The following is a 22817-nucleotide window of genomic DNA, read 5'->3' on the forward strand; positions in this document are numbered from 1 at the left end:
TAATAATCCACAGGGTCCACACCTACTACTGAAACCTAATAATCCACAGGGTCCACCCCTACTACTGAAACCTAATAATCCACAGGGTCCACCCCTACTACTGAAACCTAATAATCCACAGGGTCCACCCCTACTACTGAAACCTAATAATCCACAGGGTCCACCCCTACTACTGAAACCTAATAATCCACAGGGTCCACCCCTACTACTGAAACCTAATAATCCACAGGGTCCACCCCTACTACTGAAACCTAATAATCCACAGGGTCCACCCCTACTACTGAAACCTAATAATCCACAGGGTCCACCCCTACTAATGAAACCTAATAATCCACAGGGTCCACCCCTACTACTGAAACCTAATAATCCACAGGGTCCACCCCTACTACTGAAACCTAATAATCCACAGGGTCCACCCCTACTAATGAAACCTAATAATCCACAGGGTCCACACCTACTACTGAAACCTAATAATCCACAGGGTCCAAACCTACTACTGAAACCTAATAATCCACAGGGTCCACCCCTACTACTGAAACCTAATAATCCACAGGGTCCACCCCTACTACTGAAACCTAATAATCCACAGGGTCCACTCCTACTACTGAAACCTAATAATCCACAGGGTCCACCCCTACTACTGAAACCTAATAATCCACACGGTCCACTCCTACTACTGAAACCTAATAATCCACAGGGTCCACCCCTACTACTGAAACCTAATAATCCACAGGGTCCACCCCTACTACTGAAACCTAATAATCCACAGGGTCCACCCCTACTACTGAAACCTAATAATCCACAGGGTCCACCTCTACTACTGAAACCTAATTATCCACAGGGTCCACCCCTACTACTGAAACCTAATAATCCACAGGGTCCACCCCTACTACTGAAACCTAATAATCCACAGGGTCCACCCCTACTACTGAAACCTAATAATCCACAGGGTCCACCTACTACTGAAACCTAATAATCCACAGGGTCCACCCCTACTACTGAAACCTAATAATCCACAGGGTCCACACCTACTACTGAAACCTAATAATCCACAGGGTCCACCCCTACTACTGAAACCTAATAATCCACAGGGTCCACCCCTACTACTGAAACCTAATAATCCACAGGGTCCACCCCTACTACTGAAACCTAATAATCCACAGGGTCCACCTACTACTGAAACCTAATAATCCACAGGGTCCACCTACTACTGAAACCTAATAATCCACAGGGTCCACCCCTACTACTGAAACCTAATAATCCACAGGGTCCACCTACTACTGAAACCTAATAATCCACAGGGTCCACCCCTACTACTGAAACCTAATAATCCACAGGGTCCACCCCTACTACTGAAACCTAATAATCCACAGGGTCCACCCCTACTACTGAAACCTAATAATCCACAGGGTCCACCTACTACTGAAAATGAATAATCCACAGGGTCCACCCCTACTACTGAAACCTAATAATCCACAGGGTCCACCCCTACTACTGAAACCTAATAATCCACAGGGTCCACACCTACTACTGAAACCTAATAATCCACAGGGTCCACCCATACTACTGAAACCTAATAATCCACAGGGTCCACACCTACTACTGAACCTAATAATCCACAGGGTCCACACCTACTACTGAAACCTAATAATCCACAGGGTCCACCCCTACTACTGAAACCTAATAATCCACAGGGTCCACCCCTACTACTGAAACCTAATAATCCACAGGGTCCACACCTACTACTGAAACCTAATAATCCACAGGGTCCACACCTACTACTGAAACCTAATAATCCACAGGGTCCACCCCTACTACTGAAACCTAATAATCCACAGGGTCCACCCCTAATACTGAAACCTAATAATCCACAGGGTCCACCCCTACTACTGAAACCTAATAATCCACAGGGTCCACTCCTACTACTGAAACCTAATAATCCACAGGGTCCACCCCTACTACTGAAACCTAATAATCCACAGGGTCCACCCCTACTAATGAAACCTAATAATCCACAGGGTCCACACCTACTACTGAAACCTAATAATCCACAGGGTCCACACCTACTACTGAAACCTAATAATCCACAGGGTCCACCCCTACTACTGAAACCTAATAATCCACAGGGTCCACCCCTACTACTGAAACCTAATAATCCACAGGGTCCACTCCTACTACTGAAACCTAATAATCCACAGGGTCCACCCCTACTAATGAAACCTAATAATCCACAGGGTCCACACCTACTACTGAAACCTAATAATCCACAGGGTCCACACCTACTACTGAAACCTAATAATCCACAGGGTCCACCCCTACTACTGAAACCTAATAATCCACAGGGTCCACCCCTACTACTGAAACCTAATAATCCACAGGGTCCACTCCTACTACTGAAACCTAATAATCCACAGGGTCCACACCTACTACTGAAACCTAATAATCCACAGGGTCCACCCCTACTACTGAAACCTAATAATCCACAGGGTCCACCCCTACTACTGAAACCTAATAATCCACAGGGTCCACCCCTACTACTGAAACCTAATAATCCACAGGGTCCACCCCTACTAATGAAACCTAATATCCACAGGGTCCACCCCTACTACTGAAACCTAATAATCCACAGGGTCCACCCCTACTACTGAAACCTAATAATCCACAGGGTCCACCCCTACTAATGAAACCTAATAATCCACAGGGTCCACACCTACTACTGAAACCTAATAATCCACAGGGTCCAAACATACTACTGAAACCTAATAATCCACAGGGTCCACCCCTACTAATGAAACCTAATAATCCACAGGGTCCACACCTACTACTGAAACCTAATAATCCACAGGGTCCAAACCTACTACTGAAACCTAATAATCCACAGGGTCCAAACCTACTACTGAAACCTAATAATCCACAGGGTCCACCCCTACTACTGAAACCTAATAATCCACAGGGTCCACTCCTACTACTGAAACCTAATAATCCACAGGGTCCACCCCTACTACTGAAACCTAATAATCCACAGGGTCCACTCCTACTACTGAAACCTAATAATCCACAGGGTCCACCCCTACTACTGAAACCTAATAATCCACAGGGTCCACCCCTACTACTGAAACCTAATAATCCACAGGGTCCACCCCTACTACTGAAACCTAATAATCCACAGGGTCCACCCCTACTACTGAAACCTAATAATCCACAGGGTCCACCCCTACTACTGAAACCTAATAATCCACAGGGTCCACCCCTACTACTGAAACCTAATAATCCACAGGGTCCACCCCTACTACTGAAACCTAATAATCCACAGGGTCCACCCCTACTACTGAAACCTAATAATCCACAGGGTCCACCTACTACTGAAACCTAATAATCCACAGGGTCCACCTACTACTGAAACCTAATAATCCACAGGGTCCACCCCTACTACTGAAACCTAATAATCCACAGGGTCCACACCTACTACTGAAACCTAATAATCCACAGGGTCCACCCCTACTACTGAAACCTAATAATCCACAGGGTCCACCCCTACTACTGAAACCTAATAATCCACAGGGTCCACCCCTACTACTGAAACCTAATAATCCACAGGGTCCACCTACTACTGAAACCTAATAATCCACAGGGTCCACCCCTACTACTGAAACCTAATAATCCACAGGGTCCACCCCTACTACTGAAACCTAATAATCCACAGGGTCCACCCCTACTACTGAAACCTAATAATCCACAGGGTCCACCTACTACTGAAAACGAATAATCCACAGGGTCCACCCCTACTACTGAAACCTAATAATCCACAGGGTCCACCCCTACTACTGAAACCTAATAATCCACAGGGTCCACACCTACTACTGAAACCTAATAATCCACAGGGTCCACCCCTACTACTGAAACCTAATAATCCACAGGGTCCACACCTACTACTGAAACCTAATAATCCACAGGGTCCACACCTACTACTGAAACCTAATAATCCACAGGGTCCACCCCTACTACTGAAACCTAATAATCCACAGGGTCCACCCCTACTACTGAAACCTAATAATCCACAGGGTCCACACCTACTACTGAAACCTAATAATCCACAGGGTCCACACCTACTACTGAAACCTAATAATCCACAGGGTCCACCCCTACTACTGAAACCTAATAATCCACAGGGTCCACCCCTACTACTGAAACCTAATAATCCACAGGGTCCACCCCTACTACTGAAACCTAATAATCCACAGGGTCCACTCCTACTACTGAAACCTAATAATCCACAGGGTCCACCCCTACTACTGAAACCTAATAATCCACAGGGTCCACCCCTACTAATGAAACCTAATAATCCACAGGGTCCACACCTACTACTGAAACCTAATAATCCACAGGGTCCACACCTACTACTGAAACCTAATAATCCACAGGGTCCACCCCTACTACTGAAACCTAATAATCCACAGGGTCCACCCCTACTACTGAAACCTAATAATCCACAGGGTCCACTCCTACTACTGAAACCTAATAATCCACAGGGTCCACACCTACTACTGAAACCTAATAATCCACAGGGTCCACCCCTACTACTGAAACCTAATAATCCACAGGGTCCACCCCTACTACTGAAACCTAATAATCCACAGGGTCCACCCCTACTACTGAACCTAATAATCCACAGGGTCCACCCCTACTAATGAACCTAATAATCCACAGGGTCCACCCCTACTACTGAAACCTAATAATCCACAGGGTCCACCCCTACTACTGAAACCTAATAATCCACAGGGTCCACCCTACTAATGAAACCTAATAATCCACAGGGTCCACACCTACTACTGAAACCTAATAATCCACAGGGTCCAACACCTACTACTGAAACCTAATAATCCACAGGGTCCACCCCTACTACTGAAACCTAATAATCCACAGGGTCCACCCCTACTACTGAAACCTAATAATCCACAGGGTCCACTCCTACTACTGAAACCTAATAATCCACAGGGTCCACCCCTACTACTGAAACCTAATAATCCACAGGGTCCACTCCTACTACTGAAACCTAATAATCCCACAGGGTCCACCCCTACTACTGAAACCTAATAATCCACAGGGTCCACCCCTACTACTGAAACCTAATAATCCACAGGGTCCACCCCTACTACTGAAACCTAATAATCCACAGGGTCCACCCCTACTACTGAAACCTAATAATCCACAGGGTCCACCCCTACTACTGAAACCTAATAATCCACAGGGTCCACCCCTACTACTGAAACCTAATAATCCACAGGGTCCACCCCTACTACTGAAACCTAATAATCCACAGGGTCCACCCTACTACTGAAACCTAATAATCCACAGGGTCCACCTACTACTGAAACCTAATAATCCACAGGGTCCACCCCTACTAATGAAACCTAATAATCCACAGGGTCCACCCCTACTAATGAAACCTAATAATCCACAGGGTCCACCTACTACTGAAACCTAATAATCCACAGGGTCCACACCTACTACTGAAACCTAATAATCCACAGGGTCCACCCCTACTACTGAAACCTAATAATCCACAGGGTCCACCCCTACTAATGAAACCTAATAATCCACAGGGTCCACCCCTACTACTGAAACCTAATAATCCACAGGGTCCACACCCACTACTGAAACCTAATAATCCACAGGGTCCACCTACTACTGAAACCTAATAATCCACAGGGTCCACTCCTACTACTGAAACCTAATAATCCACAGGGTCCACCCCTACTACTGAAACCTAATAATCCACAGGGTCCACACCTACTACTGAAACCTAATAATCCACAGGGTCCACACCTACTACTGAAACCTAATAATCCACAGGGTCCACCCCTACTACTGAAACCTAATAATCCACAGGGTCCACCCCTACTACTGAAACCTAATAATCCACAGGGTCCACACCTACTACTGAAACCTAATAATCCACAGGGTCCACACCTACTACTGAAACCTAATAATCCACAGGGTCCACCCCTACTACTGAAACCTAATAATCCACAGGGTCCACCCCTACTACTGAAACCTAATAATCCACAGGGTCCACCCCTACTACTGAAACCTAATAATCCACAGGGTCCACTCCTACTACTGAAACCTAATAATCCACAGGGTCCACCCCTACTACTGAAACCTAATAATCCACAGGGTCCACCCCTACTAATGAAACCTAATAATCCACAGGGTCCACACCTACTACTGAAACCTAATAATCCACAGGGTCCACACCTACTACTGAAACCTAATAATCCACAGGGTCCACCCCTACTACTGAAACCTAATAATCCACAGGGTCCACCCCTACTACTGAAACCTAATAATCCACAGGGTCCACTCCTACTACTGAAACCTAATAATCCACAGGGTCCACACCTACTACTGAAACCTAATAATCCACAGGGTCCACCCCTACTACTGAAACCTAATAATCCACAGGGTCCACCCCTACTACTGAAACCTAATAATCCACAGGGTCCACCCCTACTACTGAAACCTAATAATCCACAGGGTCCACCCCTACTAATGAAACCTAATAATCCACAGGGTCCACCCCTACTACTGAAACCTAATAATCCACAGGGTCCACCCCTACTACTGAAACCTAATAATCCACAGGGTCCACCCCTACTAATGAAACCTAATAATCCACAGGGTCCACACCTACTACTGAAACCTAATAATCCACAGGGTCCAAACCTACTACTGAAACCTAATAATCCACAGGGTCCACCCCTACTACTGAAACCTAATAATCCACAGGGTCCACCCCTACTACTGAAACCTAATAATCCACAGGGTCCACTCCTACTACTGAAACCTAATAATCCACAGGGTCCACCCCTACTACTGAAACCTAATAATCCACAGGGTCCACTCCTACTACTGAAACCTAATAATCCACAGGGTCCACCCCTACTACTGAAACCTAATAATCCACAGGGTCCACCCCTACTACTGAAACCTAATAATCCACAGGGTCCACCCCTACTACTGAAACCTAATAATCCACAGGGTCCACCCCTACTACTGAAACCTAATAATCCACAGGGTCCACCCCTACTACTGAAACCTAATAATCCACAGGGTCCACCCCTACTACTGAAACCTAATAATCCACAGGGTCCACCCCTACTACTGAAACCTAATAATCCACAGGGTCCACCCTACTACTGAAACCTAATAATCCACAGGGTCCAAACCCCCCCCTACTAATGAAACCTAATAATCCACAGGGTCCACCCCTACTAATGAAACCTAATAATCCACAGGGTCCACCTACTACTGAAACCTAATAATCCACAGGGTCCACACCTACTACTGAAACCTAATAATCCACAGGGTCCACCCCTACTACTGAAACCTAATAATCCACAGGGTCCACCCCTACTAATGAAACCTAATAATCCACAGGGTCCACCCCTACTACTGAAACCTAATAATCCACAGGGTCCACACCCACTACTGAAACCTAATAATCCACAGGGTCCACCTACTACTGAAACCTAATAATCCACAGGGTCCACTCCTACTACTGAAACCTAATAATCCACAGGGTCCACCCCTACTACTGAAACCTAATAATCCACAGGGTCCACACCTACTACTGAAACCTAATAATCCACAGGGTCCACACCTACTACTGAAACCTAATAATCCACAGGGTCCACCCCTACTACTGAAACCTAATAATCCACAGGGTCCACCCCTACTACTGAAACCTAATAATCCACAGGGTCCACACCTACTACTGAAACCTAATAATCCACAGGGTCCACACCTACTACTGAAACCTAATAATCCACAGGGTCCACCCCTACTACTGAAACCTAATAATCCACAGGGTCCACCCCTACTACTGAAACCTAATAATCCACAGGGTCCACCCCTACTACTGAAACCTAATAATCCACAGGGTCCACTCCTACTACTGAAACCTAATAATCCACAGGGTCCACCCCTACTACTGAAACCTAATAATCCACAGGGTCCACCCCTACTAATGAAACCTAATAATCCACAGGGTCCACACCTACTACTGAAACCTAATAATCCACAGGGTCCACACCTACTACTGAAACCTAATAATCCACAGGGTCCACCCCTACTACTGAAACCTAATAATCCACAGGGTCCACCCCTACTACTGAAACCTAATAATCCACAGGGTCCACTCCTACTACTGAAACCTAATAATCCACAGGGTCCACACCTACTACTGAAACCTAATAATCCACAGGGTCCACCCCTACTACTGAAACCTAATAATCCACAGGGTCCACCCCTACTACTGAAACCTAATAATCCACAGGGTCCACCCCTACTACTGAAACCTAATAATCCACAGGGTCCACCCCTACTAATGAAACCTAATAATCCACAGGGTCCACCCCTACTACTGAAACCTAATAATCCACAGGGTCCACCCCTACTACTGAAACCTAATAATCCACAGGGTCCACCCCTACTAATGAAACCTAATAATCCACAGGGTCCACACCTACTACTGAAACCTAATAATCCACAGGGTCCAAACCTACTACTGAAACCTAATAATCCACAGGGTCCACCCCTACTACTGAAACCTAATAATCCACAGGGTCCACCCCTACTACTGAAACCTAATAATCCACAGGGTCCACTCCTACTACTGAAACCTAATAATCCACAGGGTCCACCCCTACTACTGAAACCTAATAATCCACAGGGTCCACTCCTACTACTGAAACCTAATAATCCACAGGGTCCACCCCTACTACTGAAACCTAATAATCCACAGGGTCCACACCTACTACTGAAACCTAATAATCCACAGGGTCCACCCCTACTACTGAAACCTAATAATCCACAGGGTCCACCCCTACTACTGAAACCTAATAATCCACAGGGTCCACCCCTACTACTGAAACCTAATAATCCACAGGGTCCACCCCTACTACTGAAACCTAATAATCCACAGGGTCCACCCCTACTACTGAAACCTAATAATCCACAGGGTCCACCCCTACTACTGAAACCTAATAATCCACAGGGTCCACCTACTACTGAAACCTAATAATCCACAGGGTCCACCCCTACTAATGAAACCTAATAATCCACAGGGTCCACCCCTACTAATGAAACCTAATAATCCACAGGGTCCACCTACTACTGAAACCTAATAATCCACAGGGTCCACACCTACTACTGAAACCTAATAATCCACAGGGTCCACCCCTACTACTGAAACCTAATAATCCACAGGGTCCACCCCTACTAATGAAACCTAATAATCCACAGGGTCCACCCCTACTACTGAAACCTAATAATCCACAGGGTCCACACCCACTACTGAAACCTAATAATCCACAGGGTCCACCCTACTACTGAAACCTAATAATCCACAGGGTCCACTCCTACTACTGAAACCTAATAATCCACAGGGTCCACCCCTACTACTGAAACCTAATAATCCACAGGGTCCACCCCTACTACTGAAACCTAATAATCCACAGGGTCCACCCCTACTACTGAAACCTAATAATCCACAGGGTCCACCCCTACTACTGAAACCTAATAATCCACAGGGTCCACCCCTACTACTGAAACCTAATAATCCACAGGGTCCACCCCTACTACTGAAACCTAATAATCCACAGGGTCCACCCCTACTACTGAAACCTAATAATCCACAGGGTCCACCCCTACTACTGAAACCTAATAATCCACAGGGTCCACCCCTACTACTGAAACCTAATAATCCACAGGGTCCACCTACTACTGAAACCTAATAATCCACAGGGTCCACCCCTACTAATGAAACCTAATAATCCACAGGGTCCACCCCTACTAATGAAACCTAATAATCCACAGGGTCCACCTACTACTGAAACCTAATAATCCACAGGGTCCACACCTACTACTGAAACCTAATAATCCACAGGGTCCACCCCTACTACTGAAACCTAATAATCCACAGGGTCCACACCTACTACTGAAACCTAATAATCCACAGGGTCCACCCCTACTACTGAAACCTAATAATCCACAGGGTCCACCCCTACTAATGAAACCTAATAATCCACAGGGTCCACCCCTACTACTGAAACCTAATAATCCACAGGGTCCACACCCACTACTGAAACCTAATAATCCACAGGGTCCACCTACTACTGAAACCTAATAATCCACAGGGTCCACCCCACTACTGAAACCTAATAATCCACAGGGTCCACCTACTACTGAAACCTAATAATCCACAGGGTCCACCCCTACTACTGAAACCTAATAATCCACAAGGTCCACACCCACTACTGAAACCTAATAATCCACAGGGTCCACCCCTACTACTGAAACCTAATAATCCACAGGGTCCACCTACTACTGAAACCTAATAATCCACAGGGTCCACCCCTACTACTGAAACCTAATAATCCACAGGGTCCACCCCTACTACTGAAACCTAATAATCCACAGGGTCCACTACCTACTGGACAACCACCGAGGAAACCCATGTCATCTCTTTTCCACCATCAAATACCTGCTCAACCCAGCTGAGTCACCCATTAATGCTGCTACCACAGAGGACTGCGCAAGATTCTCCACCTACTTCTTCGAAAAGATTAACATTTTACATTTACATTTTAGTCATTTAGCAGACGCTCTTATCCAGAGATTTTGCACCAATTGGTCTTTTGACAATTACATTTTACATTTTTTTTTTTTTTATAGGCAAAGATCAGAATTGGACTTCATGTATAAGTAAACACAGCCATAAACAAATCTAATGAAACCAAAATGATGCATCAGAAGTAGTGAATGCATACATTTCATTTGTATTTTTTTTCCCCCCCATAAGAAGTGGAATCGTCGCCTCCTCCTGGATCAATTGAAGGAACACATACAGTCGTGGCCAAAAGTTGAGAATGACACAAATATTAATTTTCACAAAGTCTGCTGCCTCAGTTTGTATGATGGCAATTTGCATTTACTCCAGAATGTTATGAAGAGTGATCAGATGAATTGCAATTAATTGCAAAGTCCCTCTTTGTCATGCAACTGAATCCCCCAAAAAACATTTCCACTGGATTTCAGCCCTGCCACAAAAGGACCAGCTGACATCATGTCAGTGATTCTCTCGTTAACACAGGTGTGAGTGTTGACGAGGACAAGGCTGGAGATCACTCTGTCATGCTGATTGAGTTTGAATAACAGACTGGAAGCTTCAAAAGGAGGGTGGTCCTTGGAATCATTGTTCTTCCTCTGTCAACCATGGTTACCTGCAAGGAAACACATGCCGTCATCATTGCTTTGCACAAAAAGGGCTTCACAGGCAAGGATGTTGCTGCCAGTAAGATTGCACCTAAATCAACCATTTATCGGATCATCAAGAACTTCAAGGAGAGCGGTTCAATTGTTGTGAAGAAGGCTTCAGGGCGCCCAAGAAAGTCCAGCATGCTCCAGGACCATCTTCTAAAGTTGATTCAGCTGCGGGATCGGGGCACCACCAGTACAGAGCTTGCTCAGGAATGGCAGCAGGCAGGTGTGAGTGCATCTGCACGCACAGTGAGGCGAAGACTTTTGGAGGATGGCCTGGGGTCAAGAAGGGCAGCAAAGAAGCCACTTCTCTCCAGGAAAAATATCAGGGACAGACTGATATTCTGCAAAAGGTACAGGGATTGGACTGCTGAGGACTGGGTAAAGTCATTTCTCTGATGAATCCCCTTTCCGATTGTTTGGGGTATCCGGAAAAAACTTGTCCGGAGAAGACAAGGTGAGCGCTACCATCAGTCCTGTGTCATGCCAACAGTAAAGCATCCTGAGACCAATCATGTGTGGGGTTGCTTCTCAGCCAAGGGAGTGGGCTCACTCACAATTTTGCCTAAGAACACAGACATGAATAAAGAATGGTACAAACACATCCTCCGAGAGCAACTTCTCCCAACCATCCAGGAACAGTTTGGTGACGAACAGTGCCTTTTCCAGCATGATGGAGCACCTTGCCATAATGCAAAAGTGATAACTAAGTGGCTCGGGGAACAAAATATCGATATTTTGGGTCCATGGCCAGGAAACTCCCCAGACCTTAATCCCATTGAGAACTTGTGGTTAATCCTCAAGAGGCGGGTGGACAAACAAAAACCCACAAATTCTGACAAACTCCAAGCATTGATTATGCAAGAATGGGCTGCCATCAGTCAGGATGTGGCCCAGAAGTTAATAGACAGCATGCCAGGGCGGATTGCAGAGGTCTTGAAAAAGAAGGGTCAACACTGCAAATATTGACTCTTTGCATCAACTTCATGTAATTGTCAATAAAAGCCTTTGACACTTATGAAATGCTTGTAATTATACTTCAGTATTCCATAGTAACATCTGACAAAAATATCTAAAGACACTGAAGCAGCAAACTTTGTGAAAATTAATATTTGTGTCATTATCAAAACTTTTGGCCACAACTTTAGGTCTCGACAGTACTGTCATTAAACTGGTTCACCAGTTTACCAACAGCACAAAATATGTTGCCATAGGAAATGCCAAGTCAGAACCCACCACAATTACATGTGGTGTCCCTCAAGGCTCCGTTTTAGGCCCAATCCTATTCATAATCTACACATTGCCCCTTGGCCTCCTCATCATTTAACACGGCATCCAATTCCACTGCTACGCTGACGACAAACAGATCTACATAAAAACCACGCTGCACTTCGTCTCTTCCATTAACACCCTCACCACCTGTCTGGATGACATCAAAGCCTGGATGTCAAACAACCTCCAACAACTCAACAACAGCTTGTGCAGAACAGCGCTGCCAGGATCCTCACAGGAAACCGGAGGTCTGCCCATATCACACCCCATCTAGCCTCTCTCCACTGGCTGCCCACCAAATTCAGAATCAACTTCCTGTTAGTCTTCAAATCTCTCAATGCCCCTGGTCCCCAATACCTCAGTGAACTCCTCAGCCCCAAACAATCTTCACTGTCACTCTGGTCAAATGATCAAAGACTCTTTGGTCCTGCAAAGACATCCTTAAAAACAATGGGTGACCGAGAATTCTGCTGTCTCGGCCCCTGGACCTGGAACGAACTCACTGCCTTTTAAGTCAGAGCTCAAGAATCACTTCTTAATATGATCTATGATGTGGTGTATGTTGGTCTTCTACTATAGTTTAGAGTTGTATTGGTCTACTACTATAGTTTAGAGTTGTATTGGTCTACTATAGTTTAGAGTTGTATTGGTCTACTATAGTTTAGAGTTGTATTGGTCTACTATAGTTTAGAGTTGTATTGGTCTACTATAGTTTAGAGTTGTATTGGTCTTCTCCTATAGTTTAGAGTTGTATTGGTCTTCTATAGTTTAGAGTTGTATTGGTCTTCTCCTATAGTTTAGAGTTGTATTGGTCTTCTCCTATAGTTTAGAGTTGTATTGGTCTACTATAGTTTAGAGTTGTATTGGTCTTCTCCCATAGTTTAGAGTTGTATTGGTCTACTATAGTTTAGAGTTGTATTGGTCTACTATAGTTTAGAGTTGTATTGGTCTACTATAGTTTAGAGTTGTATTGGTCTACTATAGTTTAGAGTTGTATTGGTCTTCTACTATAGTTTAGAGTTGTATTGGTCTACTACTATAGTTTAGAGTTGTATTGGTCTACTATAGTTTAGAGTTGTATTGGTCTACTATAGTTTAGAGTTGTATTGGTCTACTATAGTTTAGAGTTGTATTGGTCTTCTCCCATAGTTTAGAGTTGTATTGGTCTACTATAGTTTAGAGTTGTATTGGTCTACTATAGTTTCGAGTTGTATTGGTCTTCTATAGTTTAGAGTTGTATTGGTCTACTATAGTTTAGAGTTGTATTGGTCTCCTATAGTTTAGAGTTGTATTGGTCTTCTCCTATAGTTTAGAGTTGTATTGGTCTTCTCCTATAGTTTAGAGTTGTATTGGTCTACTATAGTTTAGAGTTGTATTGGTCTCCTATAGTTTAGAGTTGTATTGGTCTACTATAGTTTAGAGTTGTATTGGTCTACTATAGTTTAGAGTTGTATTGGTCTCCTATAGTTTAGAGTTGTATTGGTCTACTATAGTTTAGAGTTGCATTGGTCTTCTCCCATAGTTTAGAGTTGTATTGGTCTACTATAGTTTAGAGTTGTATTGGTCTACTATAGTTTAGAGTTGTATTGGTCTACTATAGTTTAGAGTTGTATTGGTCTCCTATAGTTTAGAGTTGTATTGGTCTTCTACTATAGTTTATTATTATTATTATATTTTAAATGAACAAGTTCAATGACAAGTAATAAATGAATAACTTACAGCTAGAGGTGTACTTGGGCTCCAAGTCATCGATGTACGCCATCTTCTTCTGCAGTTCAGTGTTGACTTCCCGTAACTTCTCCCTTTTAGAGAACACAACATCAGCAACAGACAAGTCAGGAAATGGCACAATGAGTCAAGGCGTCAGAAACAAGCATTAAGTTCAATCGATCTGACCAAACTTTCAAAACTTCAAATCTTAATTTAACAACAACAAAAACAAAAACATTAACATTTAACAATAGTTCAAAATGTTACTTACATGTGAGCATCATTTTTCTTCTTCAGAATGATTGACTTAAAAAAAAAAAAAAAAATAAATGTTGGTTGTAGTAATTTCATCAGAGGGCATTGTAAAGCAGTAATGACATCACGAAGGCCTATGCATTGGTGAATGTTCCCTTTGCTGATTCAACATGTTAACACACTGAGATATATTACATGTCATACTGGATGGCTTGGAATTATGTTGCAACATAGCTGATGTTACCATATTGATTTTCAGGTTTTGATTACCGTGAAGAAAATTAAAAGAGTACTGGACATTATACTGCATTTTCCTTAAAAAAAAAAAAAAAATAAATAAATAAAAAGGCCATGAACTTACAGATTAAACAGTTAATATTGATATCTCATGTGGTATGACATAAGAGTGTAGCTAGGAAACAAAGATTCTATAGAGACTAGTAGCACCCTGATTCACAGCGAGACCACCAGCATGTACTGTAGATTGAAAAGGCACTTCTTAAAGGGGTGATATCTACTTCCCCAGAGTACTGTAGATTGATTCTTAAAGGGGTGATATCTACTTCCCCAGAGTACTGTAGATTGATTCTTAAAGGGGTGATATCTACTTCCCCAGAGTACTGTAGATTGATTCTTAAAGGGGTGATATCTACTTCCCCAGAGTCAGATGAACTCCTGAATAACATTTTCATGTCTCTGCGTGCAGTTTTGAAGGAAGCTGTTGACTAGCACTAGAGAAATTGCTAACTAGCATTAGCACAACGACTGGAAGTCTGTGGGTATGTGCTAGCATGCTAGTAGATACCTATAGACTTCCAGTCATTGCGTTAATGCTAGTTAGCATTGGCTCACAAAACTACCTCTAACTTCCTTCTTACTGGACACAGAGACATAAAATGGTATCCACGAGTTTATCTGGGCTCCCCAGTTGCGTAGTGGTCTAAGGCATCACTACAGACCCCGGTTCAATTCCAAGCTGTACCACAACTGGCCGTGATTGGGAATCCCATAGAGCGGCGCACAACTGGCTCAGCGTCGTCCTGGTTAGGGTTTTGCCGGGGTAGGCCGTCATTGTAAAAAATGATTTGTTCTTAACTGACTTGGCTAGTTAAATAAAGGTTAAATAAAAAATTAAAATCTGACTCTGGGGAAGTAAATAAAGAGTATCACTGACAAAATCCTGAAGTTACCTTTTAAGCACTAATATAACTATAATAGAATGAAACAATTACACATTGTCAGCGAGTAGCGAGGTAAGGTGTCTAAACTAGGATTGATCTCCAAGCTATACTTACAATCGCCTGAGTGGGGAAGCAGAGTTAAAGAGAAAATAGAGGTGATTTAATGTAGGACAAACACACAGACAAGAGGAGAGGAGAGGAGAGGAGAGGAGAGGAGAGGAGAGGAGAGGAGAGGAGAGAGAATCATTTCAGTTAGGTTAGTCATGCAGTGAGGAGAGAAAGACAGGACAACGGACGGACAACGGACGGACCAACATCTGTCACAAACATAGCATTCCTCCTGACGATGTCGTGGCGGAGAGAGACAGGAGCCACTAAAACACACGACCTGACCTTTAGCCTCCTAACAGGATAGGTTGGCAGGACAACCAACCAATGACTTCCCAACGCTACAACATGAGTAAGACAACAAACAGAACACAAACACCACAACAACAACAAGTGTTAGAATGTTAGTGAGAAATGACAACACATCCAGGCTTTTTATGAGTTGTTTTGACTTTATGAGGACAATGAAACAGACTAGCATTAGTAACGTGTTGCTTTATTTTGTCACATCAGTAAAGGTCTTCTGGGCTCGTAAAATAGCCAGGTAAGAGAACGACAATGAGCCGACGTGACAACGAGAACAAGCCCTTCCTCATCGGTTTCTAAAGTTAACGACCCCATAGCATGACAGGATGTCGTGGCTTCTGTCATTTCCAGTTCGCTTTAATAACCGCTCGGATAGTTGTGAGATCAGGGAGTTAATCTGATCTGAGATCAGTTTAGTGGTACTCACATCGTCTGCTTTGGAGCCCTGTTCCTGAAGATGGTCTGAGGGTCTGATCTGAGATCAGTTTAGAGGTACTCACATCGTCTGCTTTGGAGCCCTGTTCCTGAAGATTCCTCTGCAGCTCCTCCACCTGACTCTGACCCTCAATCAGTCTCTGGTTCACCAGTCTGGAACACACACAGTCACCATGTTTCAGTGTGTGTGTGTGTGTGTGTGTGTGTGTGTGTGTGTGTGTGTGTGTGTGTGTGTGTGTGTGTGTGTGTGTGTGTGTGTGTGTGTGTGTGTGTGTGTGTGTGTGTGTGTATAACTATACCTAGACCAGAAGTCCCCACAAGAATAGTAAACAAACTAAAATTTGACCAGCTGGGGACATTTTGTTGCTCCTCACAAGGTCAAATGTTATTTCTAGGGGGTTTAGGGTTAAGGTTAGAATTAGTGTTAGAATTAAGATCTAGGGTTAGTTTTAGGGTTAAGGTTTTCAGGTTAAGGTTAGGGTTATTGTTAAGGTTAGTGTAGGGGTTAGGTTTAGGGTATTCAGGTTAAAGTTAGGGTAATTGTTAAGGTTAGGGGTTAGGGAAAATAGGATTTTGTTCTTCTATCTGCGTGGGGACTTGCAATCTACAAATGTCCCCATAAGGACAGTAAAACAAGGGAAAATTGTCCCCTATGACCAGCCTTTCAAAGCACTTGATGGCTACTGACATGAGTGCTACGGGGCGGTAATCATTTAGGCAGGTTACCTTCGCTTCCTAGTGTACAGGGACTATGATGGTCTGCTTGAAACATGTAGGTATTACAGACTCAGACATTGAGAGGTTGAAAATGTCAGTGAAGACACCTGCCAGTTGGTCAGCGCATGCTTTGAGTACACATCCTGGTAATCTGTCCCGCGACTTTGTGACTGTTTAAAGGTCTTACTCACATCAGCTACAGAGAGCGTGATCACACAGTCGTCCAGAACAGCTGGTGCTCTCATGCATGGTAAACACCTATCTTCCTCTATCTATTTTACTACTAAACATAGAAAAGCATCACTTTCTCATATGTTGATGTGGAGGTGGAGATGATGAATATGAAGTAGAACAATGTTCCTTTAAGGTTGGGGTTAGGCTTAGGAAAAATACCATTTATAATGGAATAGAAGAACAAGTGTGTGTGTGTGTGTGTGTGTGTGTGTGTGTGTGTGTGTGTGTGTGTGTATATGTGTGTATATGTGTGTAAGTGTGTGTCTGTGTGTGGGTTGGTTACTCTATCCTTGTGGGGACTTAAAATACCTCCCCACAAGGATAGTAAAATAAGGAAAAAGCTTAGGGGTTAGGTTTAGGCTTAGGGTTACAGTTAGGGTTAGTGATTAGGTTTAGGGTTATGCTTAGGGGTTAGGTTTAGGGGTTAGGGAAAATAGGGTTTTGAATGGAAATTAATTTTAGGTCCCCACGAGGTTAGAATAACATAACGTGTGTCTGTATGGTGTATAGTGTGTGTGTAGTGTGTAGTGTGTATAGTGTGTGTGTAGTGTGTAGTGTGTGTAGTGTGTATGTAGTGTGCATGTAGTGTGTATAGTGTATGTAGTGTGTGTAGTGTGTGTGTAGTGTGTATGTAGTGTGTGTAGTGTGTATGTAGTGTGTATGTAGTGTGGATGTAGTGTGTATAGTGTGTGTAGTGTGTGTGTCTGTGTAGTGTATAGTGTGTGTAGTGTGTATGTAGTGTGTGTCTGTATAGTGTGTGTAGTGTGTATAGTGTGTGTGTAGTGTGTATAGTGTGTGTCTGTATAGTGTGTGTATGTAGTGTGTGTCTGTATAGTGTGTGTAGTGTGTATAGTGTCTGTGTAGTGTATAGTGTGTGTAGTGTGTATGTAGTGTGTATAGTGTGTGTGTAGTGTGTATAGTGTGTGTGTAGTGTGTATAGTGTGTGTGTAGTGTGTATAGTGTGTGTTTAGTGTGTGTGTACTGTGTATAGTGCGTGTCTATATAGTGTGTGTCTGTGTATGTAGTGTGTATGTAGTGTGTATGTAGTGTGTATGTAGTGTGTAAGTAGTGTGTAAGTAGTGTGTGCACCTGTTTTCTGTCTCCAGTTCATTCTTCCTACTGTTCGCGTCCTCCAGTAGACTCTGCAGCAGAGCGATCTTCTCGTTATCGGACCCCTCCTGGGCCAGCTTCAACATGTTGTTCTCATGCTGCAGTCTGATCAGCTTCTCTCTGGAACAATACACAGGGACAGATTAACATGTAGGGATGTGATTAAAATCACTTTTCTGATGACTGAATATGGTCCTAATGTTATTGTGTATGACTTACTATAGTACATTACCCTGCCAGGCCATTCATCAGTCTATAGTACATTACCCTGCCAGGCCATTCATCAGTTTATAGTACATTACCCAGCCAGGCCACTCATCAGTCTATAGTACATTACCCAGCCAGGCCACTCATCAGTCTATAGTACATTACCCTGCCAGGCCATTCATCAGTTTATAGTACATTACCCAGCCAGGCCATTCATCAGCCTATAGTACATTACCCAGCCAGGCCACTCATCAGTCTATAATACATTACCCTGCCAGGCCACTCATCAGTCTATAGTACATTACCCTGCCAGGCCATTCATCAGTTTATAGTACATTACCCTGCCAGGCCATTCATCAGTCTATAGTACATTACCCTGCCAGGCCATTCATCAGTTTATAGTACATTACCCAGCCAGGCCACTCATCAGTCTATAGTACATTACCCAGCCAGGCCACTCATCAGTCTATAGTACATTACCCTGCCAGGCCATTCATCAGTTTATAGTACATTACCCAGCCAGGCCATTCATCAGCCTATAGTACATTACCCAGCCAGGCCACTCATCAGTCTATAATACATTACCCTGCCAGGCCACTCATCAGTCTATAGTACATTACCCAGCCAGGCCATTCATCAGTCTATAATACATTACCCTGCCAGGCCATTCATCAGTCTATAGTGCATTAACCAGCCAGGCCACTCATCAGTCTATAGTACATTACCCAGCCAGGCCATTCATCAGTCTATAATACATTACCCAGCATTACCCAGCCAGGCCACTCATCAGTCTATAGTACATTACCCAGCCAGGCCACTCATCAGTCTATAGTACATTACCCTGCCAGGCCATTCATCAGTCGGCAGTGCATTACCCTGCCAGGCCATTCATCAGTCTATAGTGCATTACCCTGCCAGGCCACTCATCAGTCTATAGTACATTACCCAGCCAGGCCATTCATCAGTCTATAGTGCATTACCCTGTCAGGCCATTCATCAGTCTATAGTACATTACCCTGCCAGGCCACTCATCAGTCTATAGTACATTACCCAGCCAGGCCATTCATCAGTCTATAATACATTACCCAGCCAGGCCACTCATCAGTCTATAGTACATTACCCAGCCAGGCCATTCATCAGTCTATAGTGCATTACCCAGCCAGGCCACTCATCAGTCTATAGCACATTACCCAGCCAGGCCATTCATCAGTCTATAGTACATCACTCAGCATTACCCTGCCAGGCCATTCATCAGTCTATAGTACATTACCCAGCCAGGCCATTCATCAGTCTATAGTACATTACCCAGCCAGGCCATTCATCAGTCTATAGTACATTACCCAGCCAGGCCACTCATCAGTCTATAGTACATTACCCTGCCAGGCCATTCATCAGTCTATAGTACATTACCCTGCCAGGCCATTCATCAGTTTATAGTACATTACCCAGCCAGGCCACTCATCAGTCTATAGTACATTACCCAGCCAGGCCACTCATCAGTCTATAGTACATTACCCTGCCAGGCCATTCATCAGTTTATAGTACATTACCCAGCCAGGCCATTCATCAGCCTATAGTACATTACCCAGCCAGGCCACTCATCAGTCTATAATACATTACCCTGCCAGGCCACTCATCAGTCTATAGTACATTACCCTGCCAGGCCATTCATCAGTTTATAGTACATTACCCTGCCAGGCCATTCATCAGTCTATAGTACATTACCCTGCCAGGCCATTCATCAGTTTATAGTACATTACCCAGCCAGGCCACTCATCAGTCTATAGTACATTACCCAGCCAGGCCACTCATCAGTCTATAGTACATTACCCTGCCAGGCCATTCATCAGTTTATAGTACATTACCCAGCCAGGCCATTCATCAGCCTATAGTACATTACCCAGCCAGGCCACTCATCAGTCTATAATACATTACCCTGCCAGGCCACTCATCAGTCTATAGTACATTACCCAGCCAGGCCATTCATCAGTCTATAATACATTACCCTGCCAGGCCATTCATCAGTCTATAGTGCATTAACCAGCCAGGCCACTCATCAGTCTATAATACATTACCCAGCCAGGCCATTCATCAGTCTATAGTACATTACCCAGCCAGGCCATTCATCAGTCTATAGTACATTACCCAGCCAGGCCATTCATCAGTCTATAGTACATTACCCTGCCAGGCCACTCATCAGTCTATAGTACATTACCCAGCCAGGCCATTCATCAGTCTATAATACATTACCCAGCATTACCCAGCCAGGCCACTCATCAGTCTATAGTACATTACCCAGCCAGGCCACTCATCAGTCTATAGTACATTACCCTGCCAGGCCATTCATCAGTCGGCAGTGCATTACCCTGCCAGGCCATTCATCAGTCTATAGTACATTACCCAGCCAGGCCATTCATCAGTCTATAGTGCATTACCCTGTCAGGCCATTCATCAGTCTATAGTACATTACCCTGCCAGGCCACTCATCAGTCTATAGTACATTACCCTGCCAGGCCATTCATCAGTCTATAATACATTACCCAGCCAGGCCACTCATCAGTCTATAGTACATTACCCAGCCAGGCCATTCATCAGTCTATAGTGCATTACCCAGCCAGGCCACTCATCAGTCTATAGCACATTACCCAGCCAGGCCATTCATCAGTCTATAGTACATCACTCAGCATTACCCTGCCAGGCCATTCATCAGTCTATAGTACATTACCCAGCCAGGCCATTCATCAGTCTATAGTACATTACCCAGCCAGGCCATTCATCAGTCTATAGTACATTACCCAGCCAGGCCACTCATCAGTCTATAGTACATTACCCTGCCAGGCCATTCATCAGTCTATAGTACATTACCCTGCCAGGCCATTCATCAGTCTATAGTACATTACCCAGCCAGGCCATTCATCAGTCTATAGTACATTACCCAGCCAGGCCATTCATCATTCTATAGTACATTACCCAGCCAGGCCATTCATCAGTCTATAGTACATTACCCTGCCAGGCCACTCATCAGTCTATAGTACATTACCCTGCCAGGCCACTCATCAGTCTATAGTACATTCCCCAGCATTACCCAGCCAGGCCACTCATCAGTCTATAGTACATTACCCAGCCAGGACACTCATCAGTCTATAGTACATTACCCTGCCAGGCCATTCATCAGTCGGCAGTGCATTACCCTGCCAGGCCATTCATCAGTCTATAGTGCATTACCCTGCCAGGCCACTCATCAGTCTATGGTACATTACCCAGCCAGGCCATTCATCAGTCTATAGTGCATTACCCTGTCAGGCCATTCATCAGTCTATAGTACATTACCCTGCCAGGCCACTCATCAGTCTATAGTACATTACCCTGCCAGGCCATTCATCAGTCTATAATACATTACCCAGCCAGGCCACTCATCAGTCTATAGTACATTACCCAGCATTACCCAGCCAGGCCACTCATCAGTCTATAGTACATTACCCAGCATTACCCAGCCAGGCCATTCATCAGTTTATAGTACATTACCCTGCCAGGCCATTCATCAGTCTATAGTACATTACCCAGCCAGGCCACTCATCAGTCTATAGTACATTACCCAGCCAGGCCATTCATCAGTCTATAGTACATTACCCTGCCAGGCCATTCATCCATCTACAATACATTACCCAGCCAGGCCATTCATCAGTCTGCAGTACATTACCCAGCCAGGCCATTCATCAGTCTGCAGTACATTACCCAGCCAGGCCACTCATCAGCCTATAATACATTACCCTGCCAGGCCACTCATCAGTTTATAGTACATTACCCTGCCAGGCCATTCATCAGTCTATAGTACATTACCCAGCCAGGCCATTCATCAGTCTATAGTGCATTAACCAGCCAGGCCACTCATCAGTCTATAATACATTACCCAGCCAGGCCATTCATCAGTCTATAGTACATTACCCAGCCAGGCCATTC

General features: G+C 44.2%; 1 protein-coding gene across 6 annotated transcripts in view; it reads right to left on the reverse strand.

The window, feature by feature from the left end:
• The window catches only part of LOC115160165 (protein Hook homolog 3), an 81883-nt gene that overhangs the window by 13981 nt on the left and 45085 nt on the right, over nucleotides 1-22817 (reverse strand). For 5 of the 6 annotated variants that reach the window (XR_003869019.1, XR_003869018.1, XM_029710541.1 and 2 more), the window contains 4 exons: nucleotides 18630-18770; nucleotides 16655-16742; nucleotides 14576-14610; nucleotides 14314-14396 (listed from right to left, as the gene is read on the reverse strand). Coding sequence is in view for 4 of the 6 variants with exons in the window: in XM_029710541.1 (XP_029566401.1) it covers nucleotides 14314-14396; nucleotides 14576-14610; nucleotides 16655-16742; nucleotides 18630-18770 (347 nt within the window). In the remaining 2 variants the exon portion in view is untranslated. Of the gene's footprint in view, nucleotides 1-14313; nucleotides 14397-14575; nucleotides 14611-15667; nucleotides 16190-16654; nucleotides 16743-18629; nucleotides 18771-22817 lie in introns of those variants that run through there. The other variant, XM_029710543.1, reaches the window with a different exon arrangement.

The sequence above is a fragment of the Salmo trutta genome, chromosome 23 (genome assembly GCF_901001165.1).
Source record: "Salmo trutta chromosome 23, fSalTru1.1, whole genome shotgun sequence".
NCBI lineage: Eukaryota > Metazoa > Chordata > Actinopteri > Salmoniformes > Salmonidae > Salmo > Salmo trutta.